This window comes from Castor canadensis, chromosome 15, assembly GCF_047511655.1.
Source record: "Castor canadensis chromosome 15, mCasCan1.hap1v2, whole genome shotgun sequence".
NCBI lineage: Eukaryota > Metazoa > Chordata > Mammalia > Rodentia > Castoridae > Castor > Castor canadensis.
Window position 1 is genome coordinate 73,099,240 of NC_133400.1, and position 23,147 is coordinate 73,122,386.

General features: G+C 43.2%; 1 protein-coding gene across 24 annotated transcripts in view; it reads right to left on the reverse strand.

Moving 5' to 3' along the window:
• The window catches only part of Kiaa1217 (KIAA1217 ortholog), a 444,456-nt gene that overhangs the window by 22,976 nt on the left and 398,333 nt on the right, over positions 1–23,147 (reverse strand). For 18 of the 24 annotated variants that reach the window (XM_074056502.1, XM_074056503.1, XM_074056504.1 and 15 more), the window contains 4 exons: positions 17,948–18,052; positions 17,381–17,430; positions 13,700–13,857; positions 3,316–3,491 (listed from right to left, as the gene is read on the reverse strand). In XM_074056502.1, the coding sequence (XP_073912603.1) occupies positions 3,316–3,491; positions 13,700–13,857; positions 17,381–17,430; positions 17,948–18,052 (489 nt within the window). The remainder of the gene's footprint in view (positions 1–3,315; positions 3,492–13,699; positions 13,858–17,380; positions 17,431–17,947; positions 18,053–23,147) is intronic. The other 6 variants (XM_074056507.1, XM_074056508.1, XM_074056521.1 and 3 more) reach the window with 1 other exon arrangement.

Below are 23,147 nucleotides of genomic sequence, written 5' to 3' on the forward strand. Positions count from 1 at the left end.
ACAGGAGATCCCACAAGAACGTCTACTGATACCCATTGTCCACAACAATGTCCCATCTATTCATATTGTATACTTATGGCATCCCTTTACATAAAGCATTAAAGATCACAGTTACTAATTAAAAAACTATAAAAGAGACAATGGAGCTAAAATGAATTTGGGACCTCTTCTGGCATAGTGATCAACATATCACCTTTGCTCAACAGAAAACCAGATGTTCACAGATGCTATCTGTGTGAGCTGCTTTTCACTCTACCATTGTTAAAATGAAGCATAGAGTTTGTTGAAACATATTTCATCTGACTTTTATGAGAAACCCAAATATTATTTCCATGTAGAAAACCATGAAAGAGAAAGGATCTTGACTTAATTTATGTCCATCATTTTAGGCCCAAATTTCATCTCTCTGCCCTCTGAGTGGCTCACCAGCACCTGAGCCTAACAAGTGGAGGGAGGCGGGGAAGGAGGAGGAAAAAGGTGGAGACTGATCACTGCTTCCCTAATGTTCCAGAGTTAGTTTCCAGCTGTTTTTCATAAGTCAAGTTCTCCTACCACACAAAACCATCTAGTTAACCTACTTTGAATCTTACATAAGGTATAACAAAGGTTTATGCTAATATTTAAAGGATATGTATTTTAAAAGACACAAGAAGAACCCAGACTTTAGGTGAGTATCACTTAGTGTATTTTGCCTTTGATTTCTTTTCCTTTTCCTGCTTCTACTGCTTGGTTCAGGTCTTACTGCTTTTTGCCTGGACTGCTCAGTAGCTTCTCCTCCCCTATCAGTCTTGAACAAGACCACCAGGAGGACCTTTAGAAAATACTTCCTTGTCAAAAATCCTTCAAGAGCTTAGTCATCATGTGAAGAAGCTTTGGAATCACTCATGTGGCTTTGTAAACTGCAGAATTCTAAGTTCAAGCAGATAAATTCCGCTTCTGGGGGTGGATGTGGGAACTTGTAAAAAGCAGATTCAGGTTTGTGTTAAGTGTGATCTTCCAATGTTGATAAGCACAGACCAGATGGACACCAAGTAGGTCTCCAAGGTGGGAGTGTGGTGTCAGATACAGGAAGACACCACACAAGTAGGAATGGCACAGCTCACATAGGAGACATTATCAGTGAAACCCCCCCTTCCCCCATTCTCTAAAGATGTCGTGCATTTTCTCAGTCCAGGGACTTGTTAGTTTGCACAGTTCCTCTTCCTGGAAAGTCTCTAGAATCTGCTGATGAGATCCACCTGCCTTCAAGGCCATTTCAGTTCAGTTTCCCAAACACTTTTAAAACTACCACAGGCATGGTACTGCCCGTGGCTATGGGCATCTAACTAATGGCTAATTCAGGTGAATTCTTCTTGATCTCTGGGCTCAGAACAGACTTTCCTTTGTGTAGTTTCATCTGGCACCTGTAGCCCACCTGTTTGGGTCTATGCTCATATCTCTATGTTCTGCTTCTTAGACTACAGTTTCCCATGACCCTGTACACATCTTAGTCATTTATGGCCACTCCACAGCCACCCAGATAAAATCCTCTTACCTTTCCTATATTATTCCTAAGCTGAGTTACTAGTTTCAGGACATTGTTGACATTAAAGATGCTTTAAAAAAAAAAAAAAAGAAAAGACTGGGCATGGTAGAGCATACCTGTCATCCCAGCTACAGTGGGAATAAAATAGGAGGGTTACTGTCCAGGCTGGGCAAAAAGCAAGACCCTATTTCCAAAATAACCAGAGAAAAAGGGCTGGAGGCATAGTTCAAGGAGCAGGGTGCCTGCCTCACCAGTGTGCTTTTTTTTTCTCTTTTTTGAGATAGGGTCTCACTGCTACCTTTGTCCAGGCTGGTTTTGAACTCGAGATCCTCCTGATGCCACCTGCTGAGTAGCTGAAGACACAAGCATTGTGTGCAACCATAACTGGCTTGTTTTTGAGATAGTCTTGTTAACTTTTGCCTGAGCTGGTCTCGAACCATGATCCTCCTATTTCTGGGATTGTAGCTGTATACTACATGCCCAGCTCCTTTTTTCTTTTCTTTTCTTTTTTTTTGTGGCGTGGACACACTATGCAAACACACTACCACTGAGCTACACCCCAACCCTAAAGATGATTTTTTCTAAAGGCCAGAAGCAAGCTAACCAAGAAACTCAAATTTTAAAGGAAGGACATTTTCTGTTTTCCTAATTTTACTAGAAAACTTATACAAATATTTTAAATGGATATATATAAATATGTATATGTATATGTATAAAGAAGTCTCAAAGATAAATCTTGAGACCTATTTTTAAATAATTAAAAAAACATTTCAGAAAAATAAAAGCCGTACCACTTCATGGTGGGTGATTAACCCTGTCTATAAATGTATGAACTAAGTATAAAACAAGTTGTTGTGAGATATGGATAACTGTGTTCTAACTTATCAGAAAAACAGTAACACAAATTGACTTTTTCCCTGTGGACTGCTAGGGGACAGTCTCATTTCAACCAAACACGCTGGATTGGTACCAGGTTGTTCTAAGCTACAGCTCAAACATGAAACTGGTGCTAGAACATATCACTTTTTATCCTGGAGACTTCAGTTATCCTGGTCCTAAAAAGAAACTCCAAGTTACTCCTTTATAATCCCAACTGGGGAGAGTTAAGTTTCCCAAGCAAAAAAGAGAATCGTTAACACTACAGGAACCCAGAAAAATTACTATTCGTTGTACTAAAAAGTGAAATAGTTCTATGATAAATCTTTCTTGCATAACAAAACATACATTAACATAAGAGATGTGTCTGACTCCCGACGAGGAAGTAATAAAACCCTGCTCATTTCGATAGTGAGGCTTGATCAATGTGTTCAATAAGGACCTCATATAAGATGGGTAACGTCTAATGAAGCATCTTTCATTCTGGATCAGACACACCTTACATTTTAATTCTGCAATTTTAACTACAGCTGAATAATAGGAGGATAATTTTAGTGCTATGTTATTTGGGCCATTAGTTTTAATTTGTTGAGATGAAAGGCCGACTTCCATTTATCATGGGGTTTTGCCGTTTACTCCTTTTAATTTTGTGTGGGGCTAAGACCTAGAAAAGAGCGTGATGCTCCAACTTTTGAAGAGCCTAGCTGGGTCACCTAGGGACCATTGATTTTCTAGGACCTCCATGGAGGGATACTTATGTTCAGAGGCTGGTGGAACACTCTGACTTGTACACAGTAGGGGCCTAATAAAAACAGAGCGTGAAAACATCAACTAAGAAGAGCCTCCTTGTGGGCAAAGACATTTTTTCTTTTCAGAATAAACAACTAGACGTGCCCCAAGTGAGTGGTACTCACCGTAACTTTTTGACAATCCTCTCCTCTTCGTGGAGATATTTTTGTCTCTCTTGCTCCACCAGGGTGCGCTGTCGCTGCACAGGATCCTCCAGTCTCTTCATTGTCTCCATCACTTTGCTACTGATTTCCAGCTCAGCCTTCTTCATCATCTCCCTCAGCAACTCTTGGTTCTGCAGCTGTTGGGCGAGAGAAATCAGCCTCAACGGGCTCTGCCTGCCTGACATCCTGATGACTGACTGCCTTGAAGTCTTTAGAAGTGGATTTGAATAAACAGCCTGTAGCTGAATCCTTATTTCAGCAAGAAAGGCAAGGGAGCAAGACTATGTACTATTGCTTCTTCCACCAACAGCTGCATTTTAGCAGCCAACTGACAACCAGACTTTTATATCTGTGTCTACAAAAATTAGGATCTGTTCTAATACTCTGGCCATTGAATCATAGACACAAGGCATAAACTGTCTTCGATGTGTTTTTATAGAGAGCAGCCAAGAAACATGAACTTCAGAAGCAAGCTGACAAGATCAACTCCCACACCTTCTCCCCAGCCACCACGAGACTGTGCATGGTACGTGGATTTTCTTGCTTTTTGTTTCCCCTTTTCTCTAATGATGAATCTTCTACTTTCTTTGGCTAGTCTAAGGAACACATGAGCTATGGCTTGGCGGAGAACAAACACTCTACAAATGTTGACTTGGCTGTGGAATGCTTCAGGGTACCTGTTAAGAATGAATTGGCCCCATCATGTTTGTATGGCTCCACATACAATCCCATAGAATCACAGACCCTTAAAACATGGTACTCAATGCTGATGGTAGTAATGACAATGATTTTAGGTGAGCATAAGGCTCTTGACAACTTACTAATTTCCCTACACTTGATGAAGGTTGCTTGTGTACAAATCCCACAATTTCTACAGAGTTTCCAGAACTCTCTGGTTTCTCATCCCAGAGAACATAGGACATCCAAGCTTGCTTCCAGGCTTCACAAAGCTCTAGTCCTTAAGGCAAGATAACTATCTATGAAGTGAATTCCCATCGGCCTTAACATCAGCAATTATATTATACTTATTATATTACCCCTAAATTCCCCCAGGAATATCAATTAGTGAATTTCCATTGTTCCCGAGTTTTCTGTTTTCATGGGCTGTTCTCCAGCTACTATCTATCACCTCCTGGGAGTAAGGATGCTATTGTTTACAGCCCATTATCTGTGAGCACAAAGGGGACTGCAATCTGACTGACCATCTTATCATTCCTTGAAGCCTCATCATGGTTTTCACTTTCTGAGTAAACAAAACATTTTAACGGGGGCCACAAGAAAGCCACCACTGGGTTCCAACACCAGCATTACATGGTGATTAACTAGCTTCCAGGAAGAGAGGGACTGCCTGGTTCAAATTCTAGTTTTACCACTTAGTAGGTGTGGGACCATGGTCAACTTGTTAAGTTCTGTGCGCATCCATAAGAAAGGGTGGTAATACTTCATAGCTCTTGGCTGATGTTGGAGATTCAGTGAGACAATAAAAAGTGCTTACAATGGCATCTGGCACAAACCTAACTCTGAGTACATACCAGTCATTGTTATCAGAGACTAGAAACCTGGGGGTGGGACTGTGGTTTTGTCTGGAAGGGATCCAGATAAAATTATGCCACTCTTGGTGACCTTCCTTATATGACTCACAGTCATGTTCTTACACTTCTTTTGTTAATGTCCTTCTATTGTGGTCTTTAGAGTAGTCAGTCAATATATTGCTGAAAGGCACCATTTTTGGAGACACAGCACAGAGGACAGCTTGCTCCCATGCTGTCCACAAGGTGCTCCTTCCACATGGCTAGTCTCTACTCCAGCCACACCAACATCTTTTTGGTTTTTCTCACTGGCCAACCTCCTTTCTGCCATAGGGACCTTGAACTTGCTATTCCTGCCTCTTCCCTCCACCTGGTTAATTTTCTGCTCTCTGAAGAATCTCCAGGACAACATGCCAGCATATAGCAGAAACTCAATCTTTTCAATCGTTGAACTTTCTTAAATATCAATGTTTGTGATAACAGAGAATAGTGGAGAATCCAGAATTTTCTCTACATGGTTGAATATACAGTGACTCATGGGCTCAGCTCTAATGCTCTGCCTTGCTCCCACTGCAGAGGCTGTGGCAGGACTACAAGTCAGCACTATACAGGTCAATTAAATACACACAGCTACCCACCTGCTGTTAAAATGGTATGGTCAGCAGGGCATCATGATGGCACATTCCTGTAATCCCAACACCGATACAAGAGGATTGTGAGTTTGAGGCCAACCTGGGATATATAGCAAGGCCCTATTTCAAAAACCAAAGGACTGAGAGTATAGCTCAGTGGTAGAGCACTTGCCTAGAATGCACAAGGCCCTTGGTTCAATCCCCAACACTACAAAAAAACCCAAAATAAAATAGCATGCTCAAACTCAATGGCATGGATCAAATCCCACACACTATTACCTTTGACAGGGAGGGCAATGAGTTGAGATTGATATGTAAGGAACAAATAACTAGAGAATTAAATAGGTCTAAAAGTTAGGGACACTTGGGCCCACTTCTGAGGGATTCTGATTTAACTAGTCTGGGATACAACCCAAATATTGGGAATTTTTTAAATTTCTCAAATGACTCAGACTTCCCACTAAGGCCAGTGTCCTCATGTAAGAACAGTGATGTGAGAGGGCAGACGATGTCACTGTGCCAAGAGGTGGGAGCACAGCCCTCCGCAAGAACAAGGTCAATCACTTTGCGACGTCATTGACAATGGATTTTAATAATGGCTGTTAAGCTAGAAATTATTACTAGAGTATTTAGAGTATTATTAGAGTATTCTTCAAATTGAAATTTGAAACATAGGAAACCTAAGTCTCTGAGAGGTCACTGACTTGTTTCAGGTCACTTGGCAGTTGTAGGCAGTCAGGATTAGAACCAGGTTATTTGAGTTCTACTCAACCATCTCCCCAGCATCCCAAGTTGCTCTTGTATCAAGGGAGTACATCCATGATTTCCAGCTTCCACCACACAGAAGATACCCCAAACCGATTTGTTCTAGGGATAAATCTCCATATCTCGTTTCTGAGAAGGAATACAGCTGACATACTGCACTAGAAGGCGTGAGGGGGGCACTTGCCTTGACTTCTATCCTTTATTGTCCTCTTGCCCAGAAAGAAGAGCTTTGTGACATCCAGCTGAGGGTCCCAAAAAAGGGAACTTTCCACAGTGCTCTGGCAGTGACAAGTGATTCCCGAAGGAATTAAATGCTGGCCTAGTTTCTTGGCCCACTTTTTTCTCTTCCCTGGATCTTTCCTGCCTGGTGTTATTGCCACTGTCTCCAACATGTAGGAATGTCCCTGTCCACCCCGGCTGAGTGCAAGCTGAAGTGCTGAAAACAGAAGTGGATCCATGCTCCTCTCTGAATGCCCTGACTGTGTAGTTCTCTGCAGCTCAGAGTATTGGTGACGCTTACATTTCCACTGTTAAAAAACCAACGCTGAAGGCGTAGTTTACAAATAATAAGATATGCACAGTTCCATGAGTTCACATTTGGACAAAATGTATGCACTGGGTAACCACCACTAAGAAGACAGACAGACAGACAGCACTTTTTATCACTCCAAAGGTTTCTTCATGATTTTTTGTGATCAGTCCTCAACCCTAGCCCAAGGAAACTCCAGTCTGCTTTCTGTCATTATAGATTAGTTTTTCCTGCCCTAGAAGGTCATATAAATGGAACAACACAGTGCATACTCCCTTGTGTCTGTGTCTGGCTTCTTTCATTCAGTACATTGCTGGGAGTTTTCTTTCTTTCTTTCTTTCTTTCTCTCTCTCTCTCTCTCTCTCTCTTCCTTTCTTTCTTTCTTCTTTCTTTTTTGCAGTGTTGGGATGAAACCCAGGGCCTTAAATGTGCCCCGACACTGAGCCACACCCCAGCCCAGCATACTGCTTTTAAGATCCCAGCCATGTCATTGTGTGTTTCGGTAATATCTTCTTTTTATTGCTAAGTGGCATTCATTGTATGGATATACTACAACATTAATATTTTATGTATTGACTTGATTCTCATGATTTTACTAAATTCGCTTATTTCTAGTAGTACTTATATAGATGCCTTTTGATTTCACATGTGTACAATCACACCATTTGTGAATAAAGCCAATTATACTGTTTACTTTCCCATTTGTGTATCTCTATTTCTTTTTTTTTTTTTTTGGTGGCACCAGGGTTTGAACTCAGGGCCTTATGTGTGCTCTACCACTTGTGCCACACTGCCAGCCCTTTCTGTGTTGGGTATTTTCGAGGCAGGATCTCAAGAACTAATTGTTGAGGCTGGCTTCCTGATTTCTGTCCCCGGAGTAGCCAGGATTATAGGGGTGAGCCACCAGTTCTTGGCCCTATTTATCTTTCTAGTCTTGTGCTTGAGAGAATCTTCAGAACAGTGGAAAACAGAAATGCAAGTAGACTTCCACGGCCCTAATTCTGACTTTATGGAGAATTACATCGCTAAGTTTTTGTTGGATTTTTTTTTGGTGGTACTGGGGTTTGAACTCAGGGCCTCACACTTGCTAGGAAGGCTCTCTCACCGCTTGAGCCACTCCATCTGCCTATTGCCAAGCATTTTTTATCACTGATGGTGAATTATGTCACATGCTTTCTCTGTGTTTATTGAAGTGATATGATTTTTCTCTTTTTTGTGTTAATAAAATCAAACATATTGCTTTAGGGTTCTTTTTCTATTTCTATATTACAACACTTTGGCATTATCCTTCTTACATATTGCTGGATTTCATTGCTATTTAAAGATTTGTTACATCTAGTTCTATGAGAGACTATGTGATTTTCTTATACCTTTGGTTTTGCTCTTAAAGTGATACTGGCTTCACAAAATGAATTAGGAAGTTTTTTATCTTCTTCTTTCTGAAAGTTTTTTCCTTTTAATACTTTTTTTTTGGCAGTATTAGGTTTGAACTCAGAGACAGCTCTTACTGAATGCCCAGGTGCTCAATGAGGCTTATTCACTCTGGCTTGTCCAAACTTGGACCACTCTTAGTCCTGTGTAAGTTCTGGAAAGATTTTAGCATGTAGTTGCCCCACTAGGTGGTCTGCTGGCTTAGTGGTCTGTTCACACTCCACACACTTGGCTTAGCACTCAGTCACAGACCCACAGATCTGTGTAATTCTTTCTCTGCAGAGCTTTTCTATTTGGTACTCCATCCCACAAACTCTAGCTGCCTCAGCTCTCTAAACTTTGATCTTATCTGTCAGCCCAGCCAGATGATCCCTGGGCTGCTTGGGCTGTCCCTCTCTGCACGACATCTGAGAGGAGCCCACAGACAGAAGGCCCAGTCAATCGCAGGCTTTACCTCCTTCCTTCCATTCTCCTGTGTACCACAGTTCTGTGTTAGCTGCTGTCCAGTGTCTGAAAGCATTTATTACACATATTTTTCAGTTCTCTAGTTGCCAATAGTGGGAAGGCAAGTAGAATTGCAATCACTCCCTCATAGCTGGAAGCATAATAACTGAAAACGTCTTTGACGTTTTTATAAGCATACTTACACAGAAAGAATGTTCTTAGCCATTAAATTTAATTGGATTAAATGAGTTATCCATGTCAACTTCATGAACAAAGTAAGGAGCTGTTTAAATCCAATTCCATCTACCTCCAAACAGACCTGGCTTATCTGCTCATTCTTGATTTCTTAGGCAAACGTGGTCTTGACCCTAGTAGTGTTGTCTAACAATGACACTGAGCAGAGGTTGTCACCCATCAGAAAGTTTCATGATGGTAGCCAAATCCTAGAACGACTGACTCTTGGTTACCTGAATAACTTCCCCCAGACTTTGGAGAACAAAGCAAAGGAAGCCTGGTCACAGAAGCAAGGTTTCTGGGTACTGTCTCCCCATTTTGGTCAGTCCCTTGTCTGAAGATCTGACTATGGGTTGGCAAACCCTCCAGCAGTTCAGTTGTCAATTTTGTGCTAATTCCATTTATTATTTCTGTCTGGCAGGAGAAGGCAGGTCTGTTCCACACAGGCCGACTTCCACTGTGCTTTTCTCTGGGAAACACTCCCTTGACCATTATTTTGGATCTCAGAAAATAAACGAAGCCCTGGCACTTTCCCACAAGGCCCTATTATATAAAAAGATACAATAAAATAACTGTTGCATTATATCATTTCAAATACAAGAGCTCTGTGTACTGTGGTTTCTTTGTCATGTTGGTCCTCCCTCTCTGGGGAAGAAATTCTCAGTAGTCTTAAAAATGTAACACTAAGTTCAGAATAACCCAATCTTTTATTTATCAGGAAGCAGAAAAAGGAGATAGTGCCCAAGAAAAAATTGTGGGAATTAGAGAAGTAAAATGAACCCACTTTCTTGATTTAGGTCAAGTCTCATCTGGCCTTCACAGAGCCTTCCAGAAACATCTTTCTGTCCTCTGCCCACAGAGATGGGCAGAATTGCAGTCACTTCTGTGATCTGGAATTACTTTGGAAAATCTAAGTACTAGGGCATTTTGGGAAAAAGACTCTCATTCATCATTTAGAAAATGTCTTGTTTTTCTGAACCGTTTCAGGAAGGGTAATGGAGAAAGATAATCTCCTTTGAAGAGCACAAGTTAAGTACAAGACCCTTTCCACTGAATCCAGATAATGCGACTGAAATGCTAGGTGACAATGATGTGTGGTGAGCACAAGTTCTACACACTGTGCTGAAAGGAACTAAGTAGGGGTGCGCCTGACTGGCCGGTGGGAACGAGGTGCACTGTTTGAAGTCAAGGTTTTAAGTCGCTGGGTCTTTTGGACTTGCAGAGTGGAGGGGACCTCATTCCTCTCTGCTCTACTCTCTGTGACAGTGGGGTGACAACATCTTCATGAAGCACTCACTGGACTGGACATTCACAGTAACCTGACAGCAGTAAATTTCTCTTTTTTGTGGCAGTACTGGGGATTGAACTCAGTGCCTAGCAAGTGCTCTACCACTCAAGCCAAGCCCCTAGTCCTTCCTTTTGCTTTTAGTCTTTTTCTTTTTTTTTTTTGTTTAAGACAGTGTTTCATGCTTTTGCCCAGGCTGGCCTCTAACCACAAGACTGTGGTTACCTCCACCTCCCAACATTTCCCAATTAGCAGGGATTAAAGTTATGCATCGCCACAACCAGACTCAAGAGCAGTAGTGTTTACTCTGGAACATTATAGAATTGCCAGCCTACTAGCCTGTAGTCCACGCCATTGTGATCAGACTCCCACAGGGGCCCCAGCATTCGTGAAGGTCCTGAGGTAGACCCAATACCTGTCAAGATGGGGAACTTTTTCAGGGGTGTAGAGTTTGAACCAAGGGCCTAGTTCAATGGCTAGCTCAACCACTTGGGTTTTGCGCCCACCCCTCCTTTGCTTCCGCTATTTTTTGGATAGGGTCTACTGTTTTTGCCTCAGACCGTGATCTTCCTACCTATGCCGCCCATGTAGCTAGTTTGTTTTTTTTGAGATGGGGTCTCACTAAGTTTTTTCCAGCTGGCCTCAAACTGCAATCCTCCTGATCGCTGTCTCCCAAGTAGCTGGGATTATAGATGAGAGCCACCATTCCCAGGCTGAGAACCTTTCTTAGATTGATAACTCATAAAATTGGAGAGAGAGAATGGCAGGTTTCTTGACCTTTTACCTGGGTTTCTTTTCCATCTGTGACATCCCTTTTGCCCTGTCGAAATCTCTCCAACCCCTGTACCTTCATCATCTATTCTTGAGAAGACTCCCTCAATTCTGAAAATTAAATGCTCAAATATGATATGCTCAGTCTAGAGTTTCCTGATGACTTAATTATCTAATTACCAGAGCCGGCTGCCAAGCACAAAAGATTTTGTTCAGTTTCACCATTTCATAACACAGTTCAAAGAACATTTGAATTTCTAATTCAGTTTTTGTTCTTTTGAGGCTCTTTCTCTGAGCCTCACATAGCTCTGATGCTAGCTCCATTATTGGACTTACAATCACTTGGGGTTTGCACTTCAGTCTGGGTGTATAATAATATGTATATGTGCTGAAGGAGATTGGTGGTGCCATGGTTTAATTATTCTAAATTGTTTTTATCTTAAATAGACTCCCCTGACTGAGAAGAGAGAAGTGTGAGGGGAGAGAGAAGACTGGGACTTAGGGAATGCAAAGGCAGAGAGACACAAACAGTCACAGCCAGGTGAAGAAACAAAGTACTTATCTCCCCTGTGTCTGCACCAGACAACTGCACACATTTCTAAGTTCAATGGCACACTTCTTGGTATTTCCACAAAGCCAGTGACATTGAACAGGTGTGGCTACAACAGCACTGTTAGACCTTGACCAAAGAACAAGGCCTTTGTTCTCACTGAACCACAATTGCTCACGGGGTGAAAGGAGTGGGAACAGCCTGTGGAGACCTGTCCCAACCAGCTGGGCACCCACCAATGCCAGCCACTACAGCCACAGTACTAAATTCACCTCAGAGTCCTGTGAAATATCCGAAGCAAGTATGATAGTTATTCTAAAGCAATTCCATCCTTGTCCTCGAACCAGCAACTGCTCACTTTTGGAGAGCAGTTGGGGCTTGCTACATAAATGGTAGCTATTTCTGGTGTGAGGGTCCAATGAGGACGCACAACTTCCAAATAGCCAGCAGGTGGTGCTATAAGGCAGGAGTAGTGTGAAGAGGTTTAACTCCAGAAATCCTAGGTAAAATCCTGGCAGCTGAGGAGGCCTCTCTGACCTGCAGATAAGTCCTTTAGCCTTTGGTGTTTTAAACAAGAAAGTTTTAGTTACTTCTAAACATTTTTAAACAGAGAATTTTTTTCTCTTGAACTACTGAAATACTGGGCTCCATCAGGTTGAGAGGTGGCTGGGATCCAGTGGGGAGTACTTTTGGAAAGGACCAGTTTGCCCTGGACCCCCTTCTCACTTCATGTCACGTTACTGCCTGGACATTGAAGACATTTGACTTTGTTGCGATGGCATACAACTCCAGCCCAATCCCAACACTGCATTTTACTGCAAAGTGTCATTTAAAAACTGCAAAGCAAGGAGATGCCCATGCAAACAAAGGACAGGAACCTGGGACCATGACAGATGACATGGTTCAGAAGTGATTTAAATAAATTTGCACTGAATGTCCCAGGTATCTAGGACATTACCGGAGAGACAGAGACCTGAGTATTGAGCAGTGTGTGAGCTGCTCTGTCAACTGTCAAGATCCAAGGTAGGGTGCCAGGACAGGTCTTCCAAACCAGCTGCCCTGCTTTTTTTCTTGAAATCTGAAACAGGGTCTCAACTATGTAGCCCAGGCTGGCCTGGAACTTGAGAAAGTCCTGTCTCTGCCTCCTAAGTGCTGGGATTATTCACACCCAACTACGGCTACTTTGGTGGGTAGAGAACAACAGAAATCATTTTCTTAGCCTTAATTAGGGGGTGAAAAAAATGTCAGGTTTAGGTTACTGGCGTGCTAAATGGGCAGAACAGCAGTAATTCAAAGTCCTCTCCTGACCACACCTTTCTGGGCTGAGAAGGCTGCAGCCCTCTGACTATTGAGGTCTCCGCCCCTGCATGACTGCCCCAGGCTCCTGGGTGTGTCTGCTTTTTAGCAGTGTTTAGATTTGGAGCTTCTGAAGGAAGCTCTACATAGATGCCTACATAAATTCCAAGCCAGGACCATGTCCTCAATGTGCAGCCACTGCCAAAGGCAGGGAGGTGTAAGACTGGCACAGGATACAGACATGTGAACTCATAAAGACGCACCACCCCAGCTCCTTGGGACCCACACCAGGTGGTAGCGTATCCTGCTTTGTCAGATGTATGGGATGCACTGTCCAGCATTCCTAACATGAAGGGTTGTCTTCCTCTCCCCTGGTTCCCCTGACATTGGGAAAGAAAAGTTAGAATATACTACCCAAATAAATGTGGATGTTTTTCTCAACATATCATTCAGGGTGGCTTTTTTTCCCTTGTTCTAAACTCATAGTTCCTAATACATCACAGTTCCTTGGGGAGGGGGGAGGACAGCTGGGTCAACTGCAGCATCCTGGGCACAGGGAAGGAGGGCAGGGTCTACACAGAGAAACTGGAGGCCTTGGCTGTCTGTTAGAATGCTCCACAGGCTTCTTTCAGCCCTCTTCCAAAAGCAGTTGTTGAATGAATTTTTATTTCTTCTGTAAAAGTATACATCGCTTAATGAAGAGGTTAGAGACTGTCTGGGGTAGAAAGTTCTAGACCAGGATTATAGCTGTAGGCTTCTATGCTGTTCTTCCATTGGCTCCCAGGGAAGCCAGGGCTAGGGCTAGGGCTCTGTAAGGAGAAGAAGGCGGCCCTAGAGCAGCTAAGACAGAGGACCAGAGGGCATGACCACGAGGGATACCTGGAGCTGCCGCATCTGTTGGAGCTGGAGCCTGAGTTCTGCCACGCTCTGCCTCATGTCAAGCAGGATGGCTGAGGTGTCCGTGGGCATAGGCTGACTGGGTGGCCCCATGGACTCCAGGATGCCCAGATTCTTCCCGCCAGAGACGTGGGCAGTTCCTGTAAGGGAAGAGCAGCAGAGGGCCTTAGAATGCCAAAGGAGGCCTTAGCCAGGATCCCCAGCCCAACAAAAACTACTGGTAAATGAAATACTATGAAAAGCAGTACGTCATGCAGTGATAAGTAAGGGCTGAAGTCTGGAGACTTCATGTTCTAGAAGCTTCCCACAACAGGGTGGTAGGCATAGAGCACTACGTACAATATGGCGCCATGTCAGGGAAGCTGGCATCATTTTCATTCCCTCCTTCTCCCTGGCTGTGCGTTCTAGAGAGATCACTTTCTCCTCTGCCGTCTGTCCCACTCATTGTATATCAATAGCCTCTAATCCATCGTCTCCACCCATCTTCCCCAAACCTCTTTTAGTCGCTATAGACCTAGTGCCAGTGGTGCCACTGTCCACTCAGCTGTTGAAGCCAGAACCTGGGAATCATTCTCAAGTATCCATTTCCTCATGTGTGACCTTGGACAAGCAACTTCACCACCCTGTCAGTTTGCTTATCTGTGGAATGGGTATTATTAGGTCAATGCAATCCACATATGCAACTGCTCAGCCTGTGTGTGGCACAGGGTGAGTGTCAGTGCACTTAGCTGGGAGTATTAGCTCTGAGCAGATTGGCAGAAAGATCTTCCCCCACCCCAAATGTCTCAGCAAGTATTTGGTGGAGGGCACAGCAGCAGCTGACAAAGACCTATAGCAAGTGTTCTGAAATCTAGATTCAGGATAGGAACATGTCTGGTGGCTGGGGACTCCAAGAGGGTCTTCACTCAAGTTATATTCAAAAGACCTGGGATCTGTTCTCCATGCCCACACATGGGCGGTCACAGTCTGTTCCTTTCTGCCCAGCCTAGTAAGGAGATCAACAAACAGTTTGCTCTCACAGCCTTATTCCTTTCTGTATACTTCACCCACCCCAGGTTATTTATTTTGGTCAGTTAGATCTTAATATGAATCTTACCAAATGCACATTGATGTGAACTTAATGTACTTTGTTGTGACAGAAAACATTGGGTTGGGACTTGGCAACAGTGATTGTCACTCTTACTAGCTGTGTGGCTTTGAATGAATGACTTAATTTCCCTGAGAACCAGGGTTTTTTTTACATATAAAGTATGGATACCATCATCTTCCTTATAGAGTTCTACATGTTAAGTGATATACACTGTGATGGTTTAACATAGGTGACATGTCTTGAAAGTGGGGGATTCCTTCTATTCTGTTCTATCTACAGTAAATGACATATTCCTAACATAACCAGGAAATCTGAGTTTCCCTTTTTTTGTACTTTTGCCCAAAAGAACTCCTTGATTTCTATAAAATTAGGCTTATGTTTTTACACATACTTCTTATGTTGTAGGTTGCTTCTTAGGATTCTGGAAGAATTGATATATTTTGTGTGCTGTGTAAGGCTGCTAGGCAATAAAGATCTGTGGACAACATCTAGCTCTGATAGCTGGAAGGAGAAAGACCAGATCAGCAGAGACATGGGGACAAGAACCAGCTCATTGGTGTCACTGCAGATCAGCTGAGCCTTTCAGAAATAAAAGCTCCCAGCGGGTTGCTGGCACCACTGTTTATCTCTTTGGATTTACTGATCCCACTTTAGGAAATATATCCAAGGAAGTTACACTTGCTCCTTTTGTCTTCCTCAAAAAAGACATTTATAAAATCTTTCAAAATAAAGATATGAAACCACTTACACGTGTTTCAAGGACTGGGGTATCTTAACATAAAAGAATAAGACAAAATGGCAGGTACTTGGATTATGTTGACATGAGTCACATGGATGTGTGTTCTGTTTCCTTGTCTGGAACTTGGGAATGAAAATTATAGCTGTCCTTTGAGGCTGAGGTCAGGAGCAATGGGTTATTACATGGAAAGCCCCAAGCACAGTGCTTGGCACATGGGAAGTTGTCATCAAATGCTTTTTAGTATGTCACAGCATGTACATTTGATCAAAACAATGGTGTCAGACATGAATCATTTCTAGAATGGATTCCAGAGAGATGGAAGGTTTTAGCAGTTAGTGGTTCCCCCACACTCCACATTCATAATAAATAAGAAAATAAATGAATAAATAAATATCTCCAGAACAAATTAGCAATAGCTCTGAACAAACTTAGCAATTTCTACGAAATAATTCTCCAGCTTCATTCAAGGCTGCTGATGGATTTCTGGGCAAAGCATTGGAGAATCAGCCTGGCTGGCTATAGAACCTAACTGTGTTCAGCAAGGGCGGGATCAGGTCAGAAGTGGCTTCAACCAAAGTCCCAAATTCTTCCCCCTCCACAGTGCTGCAGAAAACTAGTACATGCAGCTTTCCCAAATTTGGGGTTTTGCCCTCCTTACAGCGTGCTCTTGTGTACCACCAGCATCTGAGTGAATTCTTGATTACCGTTTCTATGCTGATAGGAGGGAAAACTTCACTTCTTGAGAAAAGCCTGCCTGGGGACCATGGATTAAGGCTGTCCTCACACACACCTGCCTCCTACAAAAGGCCACTGGTGATAGAACCAGACCCCTTCTAGGGGAATGCTGGTGTTTACAAAGCAGGCCCTGGTCCAAGCAGTCTTTCTTCTTCTCCCACCTGGACTATTGGTCACTCCTCATTGGTTCTTGTCCCTTTCTTCCATCTCCACACTGCAGCTGGGACATTCTTCCCCAACACAGAAGCTTCCAAAGGCTTTACTTGCACTTGGAGTAATATCTAAGTCCCTCAACCTGCATGGCTCCTCTTCCCTTTCACCTTCACACCTTGTGTTATCTCCCAAGGGGAGCTCTCAGTGTAGGCTCGTCCTGCTGGCTAAACATGTATCCTGTACTTTTTTTGTTGTGTTGTCGGTGCTGGTGGTGTTACTGGGGTTTGAACTCAGGGCCTCACAGTGCTAGGCAAGTGTGCTTCCACTTGAGCCACTCCACCAGCCCTTTTTTCTTGGTTATTTTTGAAATAGGGTTTCGCTTTATTACTGGACCACAATTCTCCTATCTATGCCTCCCTCCTAGCTGGGATTACAGGTGTGAGCTGCCATATCTGTCTGGCTTGTTGGCTGAGAAGGAAGTCTCACTAACTTTTTGCTAGGGCTGGCCTGGAACCATGATCCTCCGAATTTCCATCTCCTGAGTGGTTGGGATTACAGATGTGAGCCACTGCACTAGGCATATTCTGCATTTCTTGACACTCAACACACATAAAATTACTGGTCCCATATTCAACTTCCCCATGTATTCTAAGTTGCAGGCAGTCAACTCTGTGTCTTATGGCCATTGTATCCAGTGCCCCTCCATCCTATATGTCTCAGGTCTATGGCTACATAAAGGAATGAATGAAGACTGAGGGGGAGAACAATTCATCACCCCAAAATTAATGACTAAATCTGGAATTTCATCATTAGCAGGAAGTTGGAGCAGGGCAGGGAGTTATCACAGAATCCTGTGAAATGATACCAAACTGGTGACTCTGAGAAAGGTTGAGGACCTCTGAACCAGCCCGCAGGCTTCCTAGAGCTCCCAAGCACTCTTACTTACCTCCACTGTCTGTGTGGTTCCTGCTGGCTGTGGCCTTCGTCATTTTTTCGCTAAATAAAAGAAAAAGAGAGTCAGTTAACCAGTTTCCAAAATGCCTTTAGCTTTTTCTGCCCCTTCCCTTCACTAGCTGAAGCAATTAGCAGTGATGCGATTAAGCAATGAGGCACCATGACTGGTGGAGATGGAAGAGGCCTCCCAGGTGTGCACTTGACATTGGGGAGTGTGTAGCCAGGTACACATCTGACTTTCAGATGGTGGTGGATGTGAACACACATGGATGGTGGTTGCAGGCACTGAGCAGTGAGTGGTCCCTGAAGCCACATGCACTGGGAAGCCCAATTATCCTTCTTGGGCCAAAGTGTTACCTTTGTCCAAGAATTACCAGAAGTTAAAAAAAAAATACAAAAACAAAGCAAAAACCCAACCACCCCCATGATTCATAGAGATGTGAATCTTTTCAGCCTTGAAATGATTACGAGGAAAGGAATTTGAATGAATGAATGATCTTAATGATTAAAGACAGACAGGTTGGATTATTTTTTGATTAATGGGCTTGCTTCTTTTTACCTAGATACCTCTTTGCTACCACTTGTCATGGACCCTTTAAAAAGTGCAGACTGCACAAGGCCAGTTAGACTGGCAATCTGCTTCTCCATGGCTTGCATCCTCTCTCTGGAAAACAAGAGAAGTGGGTGTTTGTTAAAGGACTGTTGACTTTCAGACTGGTGCTGCTAGGTGAAGGGTCCACCTGAGGCTTATAAAAAGACACCACCTTGTAGGCCACCAAGGTTCATCCCAACCCAGCTGGGACACCTGCACAGACCACAAATCTTCGGCTGAGGCCAGGAGTGGATGATCAGGGTTGAATGTTAAGCCAGTGGCCTCATGAGAAAGACACTGCACAGATCAGTAGGGGACTCCTGGGAAAGGAAGACATCTTTCTTGAAAATCGTCTGTTATATACACCATGTATTTCTGAGCCTTCCTGCGCCGCTTTGTTGTTTTACTTTGCACAAAGAGCTCCTTTCCTGGGGCAGGCATTACACAATCCTGTGCACTGCTAAGCTGTTCTGCTCAGCAGGGAGACTGCAGCCTGGTCTTGGTGTGAGTGACAGAGATGCTTGTTGTATGTGTATTTATTTGTTCCATAGCCCAAGGGCAACACAAATATCTCTTACCAAGACTATGGAAAATGTGATTGAAATCAATGTGTGTCTGGGAATAGATGATGCTCGATCTAATGTCCTAGCCTGGAGGATTTTATAAGATCAAGTAAGAAAATGAACGCCCTTAATCACTCGATCATCTCAAGACATTCATTTAAAAATCCCTCTCTTTATTGACTGTAGACAGACGCAGAACTTCTCTCTCCAAGGCCATCTGATGCAACACCAGGCATTTCACTGTAACGTTATAAAAGCAACATATGTGACTAAGAAAGGGTGGCTTTTCATGGAACCCCTGTGAACTCACTTACATGCACCGGCCATGTACCCCATAAACAGGTGTCCTGGCATGAGTGTGAGATAGGTGACCACTGAGGTCCCAAGTTCCTCTAGTGTGAGCCATAATGATACAAACAGCACATTCAAACACTGTGGCTCTTGTTCACAAGACCAACTGCTTTATCTGGTCCTCAACAGAAAAAACAACACTGTTCTATTCCTTCTTTAGGAAAAAGCAACTTGTTGGGGTCACTCTCTGACAGATAGCCTATCTGTATCCTGAACATTATGGCAAGTAAGAACATTTTTGAGCGTTGAGACCTTGAGTTCTGTGTCTGAAATATAACCTCTAACACCACATGAAATGCTAAGTTTAGTTTTACAGTTACAGGCTTCTACCTATAGAATGTCACCATTTTCTTTAGTTGAAAATCAGGAGGCCTAACACAAAACTGAGTTTCTTGGACCTTCATCATGTCATCTGGATAGTTAATGGTTGTAAGTCAACCAAAGGGAGAAAGATACCTGACCAACACTTTAGGATTAGTGGTGTGATGTCTCTGTTCTAAAGGGGTAAAAGAAGGCATCTCAGATGGTGAGTGTTGATAGGCATCTTCACAGAGTGACTGTGCAAATGTTGCCAGGCATAGAGTGGATGCTAAACCTGAGCAGTAAGGCATTCTCAGTCATGCCTGTGCTGCTAGTCTCATCTTTCTCATAAAATGGTCAATGTGTCAAGGAGAAAAATTAGTAAGAAATTAGGAAAGCAGCTTAGTAAAAACCCCATTGGAAATCCCAACTTTATAGACCCCAAGTCAGAATGGCATCCCAGAAGCCATGGCGGTAGTGGGTGAGCATGCTGTCTGCCATGTGAGAGACACACTCACACAAACTCTTGGGAAGTGAATGACCTTGGAAATGCCCAGAACCCCCATTTCATCCCACAGGGGCTGGCTCTGTCCACTGCAGTGCTTGAAGTCAAAGTGAGGACCCTAAGACGGGAGGTACATTCAGGCTGCAAGTTCCATCTTACTCCATCCTATGCAAAAAATGCAAAGGAAACAGCAAGTCTACAGCTGTGGAGAATGAGTGGGAATCGCCAGGAGGGAAATGGCAGAGGGTGCTCTGGGATGCCAACAGTGGCACGGGCATAATGCTGGTGAGGCTAACCCTGTGTTCCTTCAGATTCCTTGCTTCCCTGGTCAACAGTTTTCATTACCTTGTCTGACAAAGGAGAGCAGCAGAAGGAAAACCTAAATCAAGTATGCAATGATTCTTGATAAAGGGCATTAGATTCAATTGGTTTATCAGAGTGGAATTGCAGAATGTCACAGCCTGGGCTGCCATATTTACTACCTGTAAATATGTCAAACATGCCTTTGGCATCTTCCATGGCTAAGTGGGTACTTGGTCAGGTCCTACCCACTCCCACCCCTCCACACCTCAGACAATGGCTTTAGGATGCAGAGAAAGACAATTCTCAAATTACATCTGACTCCTTTCTTCTTCAGGGTTGATATCGACATAGTTGTAGAACTGCCTGGGACGTAGTTTTGGAGCAAAAGCCCTGAATTAGTCCAGGCATCCAGGTGGGTGTGTGATTTTTCTTTTGGCAGCTGTGAGTTTAGGGCATGAACGCTCCAAGGGTGGCCTCTTCCAGTCTGTTGCTGGCAGGACCACCAGGAAGGAGATAAGATGTATCAGAGCTACCAAGGCACACAGTTGCTCCCTGCATCCTCCCCAGGGAATTCAAACTCTTGAGTCTGAGTGCAGATGGGGAGAAATTCACCTCCCTTCCCCAGGAATGGAAGGATCTGAGTGTTGTGGACATACCACCTTACAGTGCACGGATCACGCATGTGCCTTCTACCATCGTTGCCAAAACCACTTCAAGAAAACAAAATTCTTTTGACACATGGTGATGAGAAAACTTTCTCCCTCCAATTTAATCATCAAAGTATTTCTGGTTGCAGAATTCATTTGAGGGAGATTATCTGATTTATAAATTCATAAATAAGACTGTCTTTCCATTTCATGGTTGGTAATCTGGAAACAATTTTATGGTTTAACTTAATTACAGCAACTGGAAACTTACACAGCCTTCTTCTGGGATGAAGTGTTACCAAATATGTTTTAATGTAAAAGGAAAAAAAATAAAAGAAATGCAATGGAAGAAGAGGAATTAAGTGCAGCCCTGTCATTTTGTTGCAGTCACAATTTTGTCTGATAATCATCAGAATATTAAAGATTCTTAGGCTAATTCCTGCCAGTGTCACTTGGTATTAAGGACTGGCACCATTACAGTTGAAAAGACTGTTCCAAAATGATTTCATAAACCATTTTATATCTTCCATAAACTATATTTATGTGATTAGTAGGTATGGTTAACTAGTCATTTAGTGCTGTAAGTCAGCTTGGCTGAATGAATCTTCTGGAGGCCCAAGTATTATGTGAAGAAAAAATTCAAGTCAAATTCAGAGAAAGTGCCGATCCCAGCTTCCATGAACCACTGCTTGAGCCAGTTTTCCTGCTGGCCCCATGACACCTGTGATGAGGAGGCAAAGCCCCGCTCCTGCAGCCAGGCTGTTCTGAAGAGAGCTCAGGGAAGGAAAACAACCTGCATTTGGGGAAATACCCTTAACCAGAATGCCATTTATATGACGTTTTTTCCCTTGGTGGCACTTGGGATTGAACTCAGGGTCTCGTGCTTACTAGGCAAGGGCTCTGCCACTTGAGCTATGCCCCTAGTCCTTTTTGTTTTTCAGATATGATCTCATGCTTTTGCCAGCCAGCCAGAGATGGCGATCCTCCTATCTCCACCCCAATAGCTGGGATTACAGGTGTGTATCCCCATGCCTGGCCTATTTATACAACATTTTTTTTATTTTGGTGGTACTAGGGTTTGAACGTGGGGCTTCGTGGTTGCTAGGCTGGTGCTCTACCATATAAGCCACACCTCCAGCCCTTTATGCTCGGGCTATTTTGAAGATAGGGTCTCATTTTTTCCTGGGCTGGCCTGAACTGTGATCTTCCTATTTATGCTTCCCCCTGTAGCTGGGATGGCAGGTGCTCAACTTTTTTTCCATTGAGATGGAGTCTTGTGAATTTTTTGCCTGGGGTTGGTGCCAAACCTCGATCCTCCTGATTTCTACCTTCTGAATAGCCACGATTATAGGTGTAAGGCACAGATGCCTAGCTTATCCAACATTTTGATTCATGTTTCACCTTCAACATTTTTGGACTAGGGACATGGATTATATTAACCAAGGTCTCATTATGCTTAATTAGTTCCTTATCCTTGCATAGCTAAGTAAGTCAATGGCTATTAAAATTAAGACAGAAATAAAAATAACAGAAAAAAGAAAAAAAAAACAAAGAACAAACAAGAATCAAGATAGAGTTGGGCACAATGGTACATGCCTGTAATCCCAGCACTTGGGAGGTTCAGTCAGGAGAATCGCGAGCGTGAGGGCAGTCTGGATGTGATATCTTATTTCAAAAAAAATCCAAGCAACAAGAATCAAATCAGCACTGTGACAATTGCCCTATAGTGAATCTCAAAGGATATGTTTTTAAATATCCAAAAGAGGTACAGAGCTGGTGGGTGTTAATGAGTGTAGAGCACTTGGCCTAGCATGCATGAGGTCCTGGGTTCAATTCCTAAGGACCACAAAAACAAAATAAAACTAAAACAAACAAATCCAAATCAACACAAAAAAGAGAAGAGCTCTTTTTCTTTTTCAGAGTAACTGGCTAAAACCAGCCAACAGAGCTGACATGATTAGTGCCAAGTCAGAGGCATTAACCTGCCCAAACTAGTTACTAATTTTGAAAACCAGTGGTTCAGGATGGTCTGTAACAACGACAGTAACCAAGACTGGCTTCCTAAGAGTACGTGCCAGATGAGCCCTAAATTTGCTTCTAATTCTAATATTTTGCAAGTTTTTTTTCCTGTTTCTGCCAGTTGCAGTTTGGACTTTGGCGTTTACTAAAGGTTCACGTGTTAAAGGCTTGGTCCCCAGCTGGTGGCACTACTGGGAACTGGTGGGGCCTAGTGGCAAGGAGTGAGACCATTGAGGGGGAGGTCGTTGAAGAGTCTATTAGGACTTTAGCCTCTTCTCCTTCTCTTTTGCTTCTCAGCTCCATGAGGCATACAATTCTGTTCCACCCTGTGTTCCCCACTGTGATGATGTGCCTCGCCACAGGCTGAAAGCAACAGGGCCAAGTGACCATGGATGACACCTGTGAAACCATGAACCAAAATAAAACTTTCCTCCTCCTTTGAAGCTGATTATCTGAGGCCTTTGTCGTAGTAATGGAAA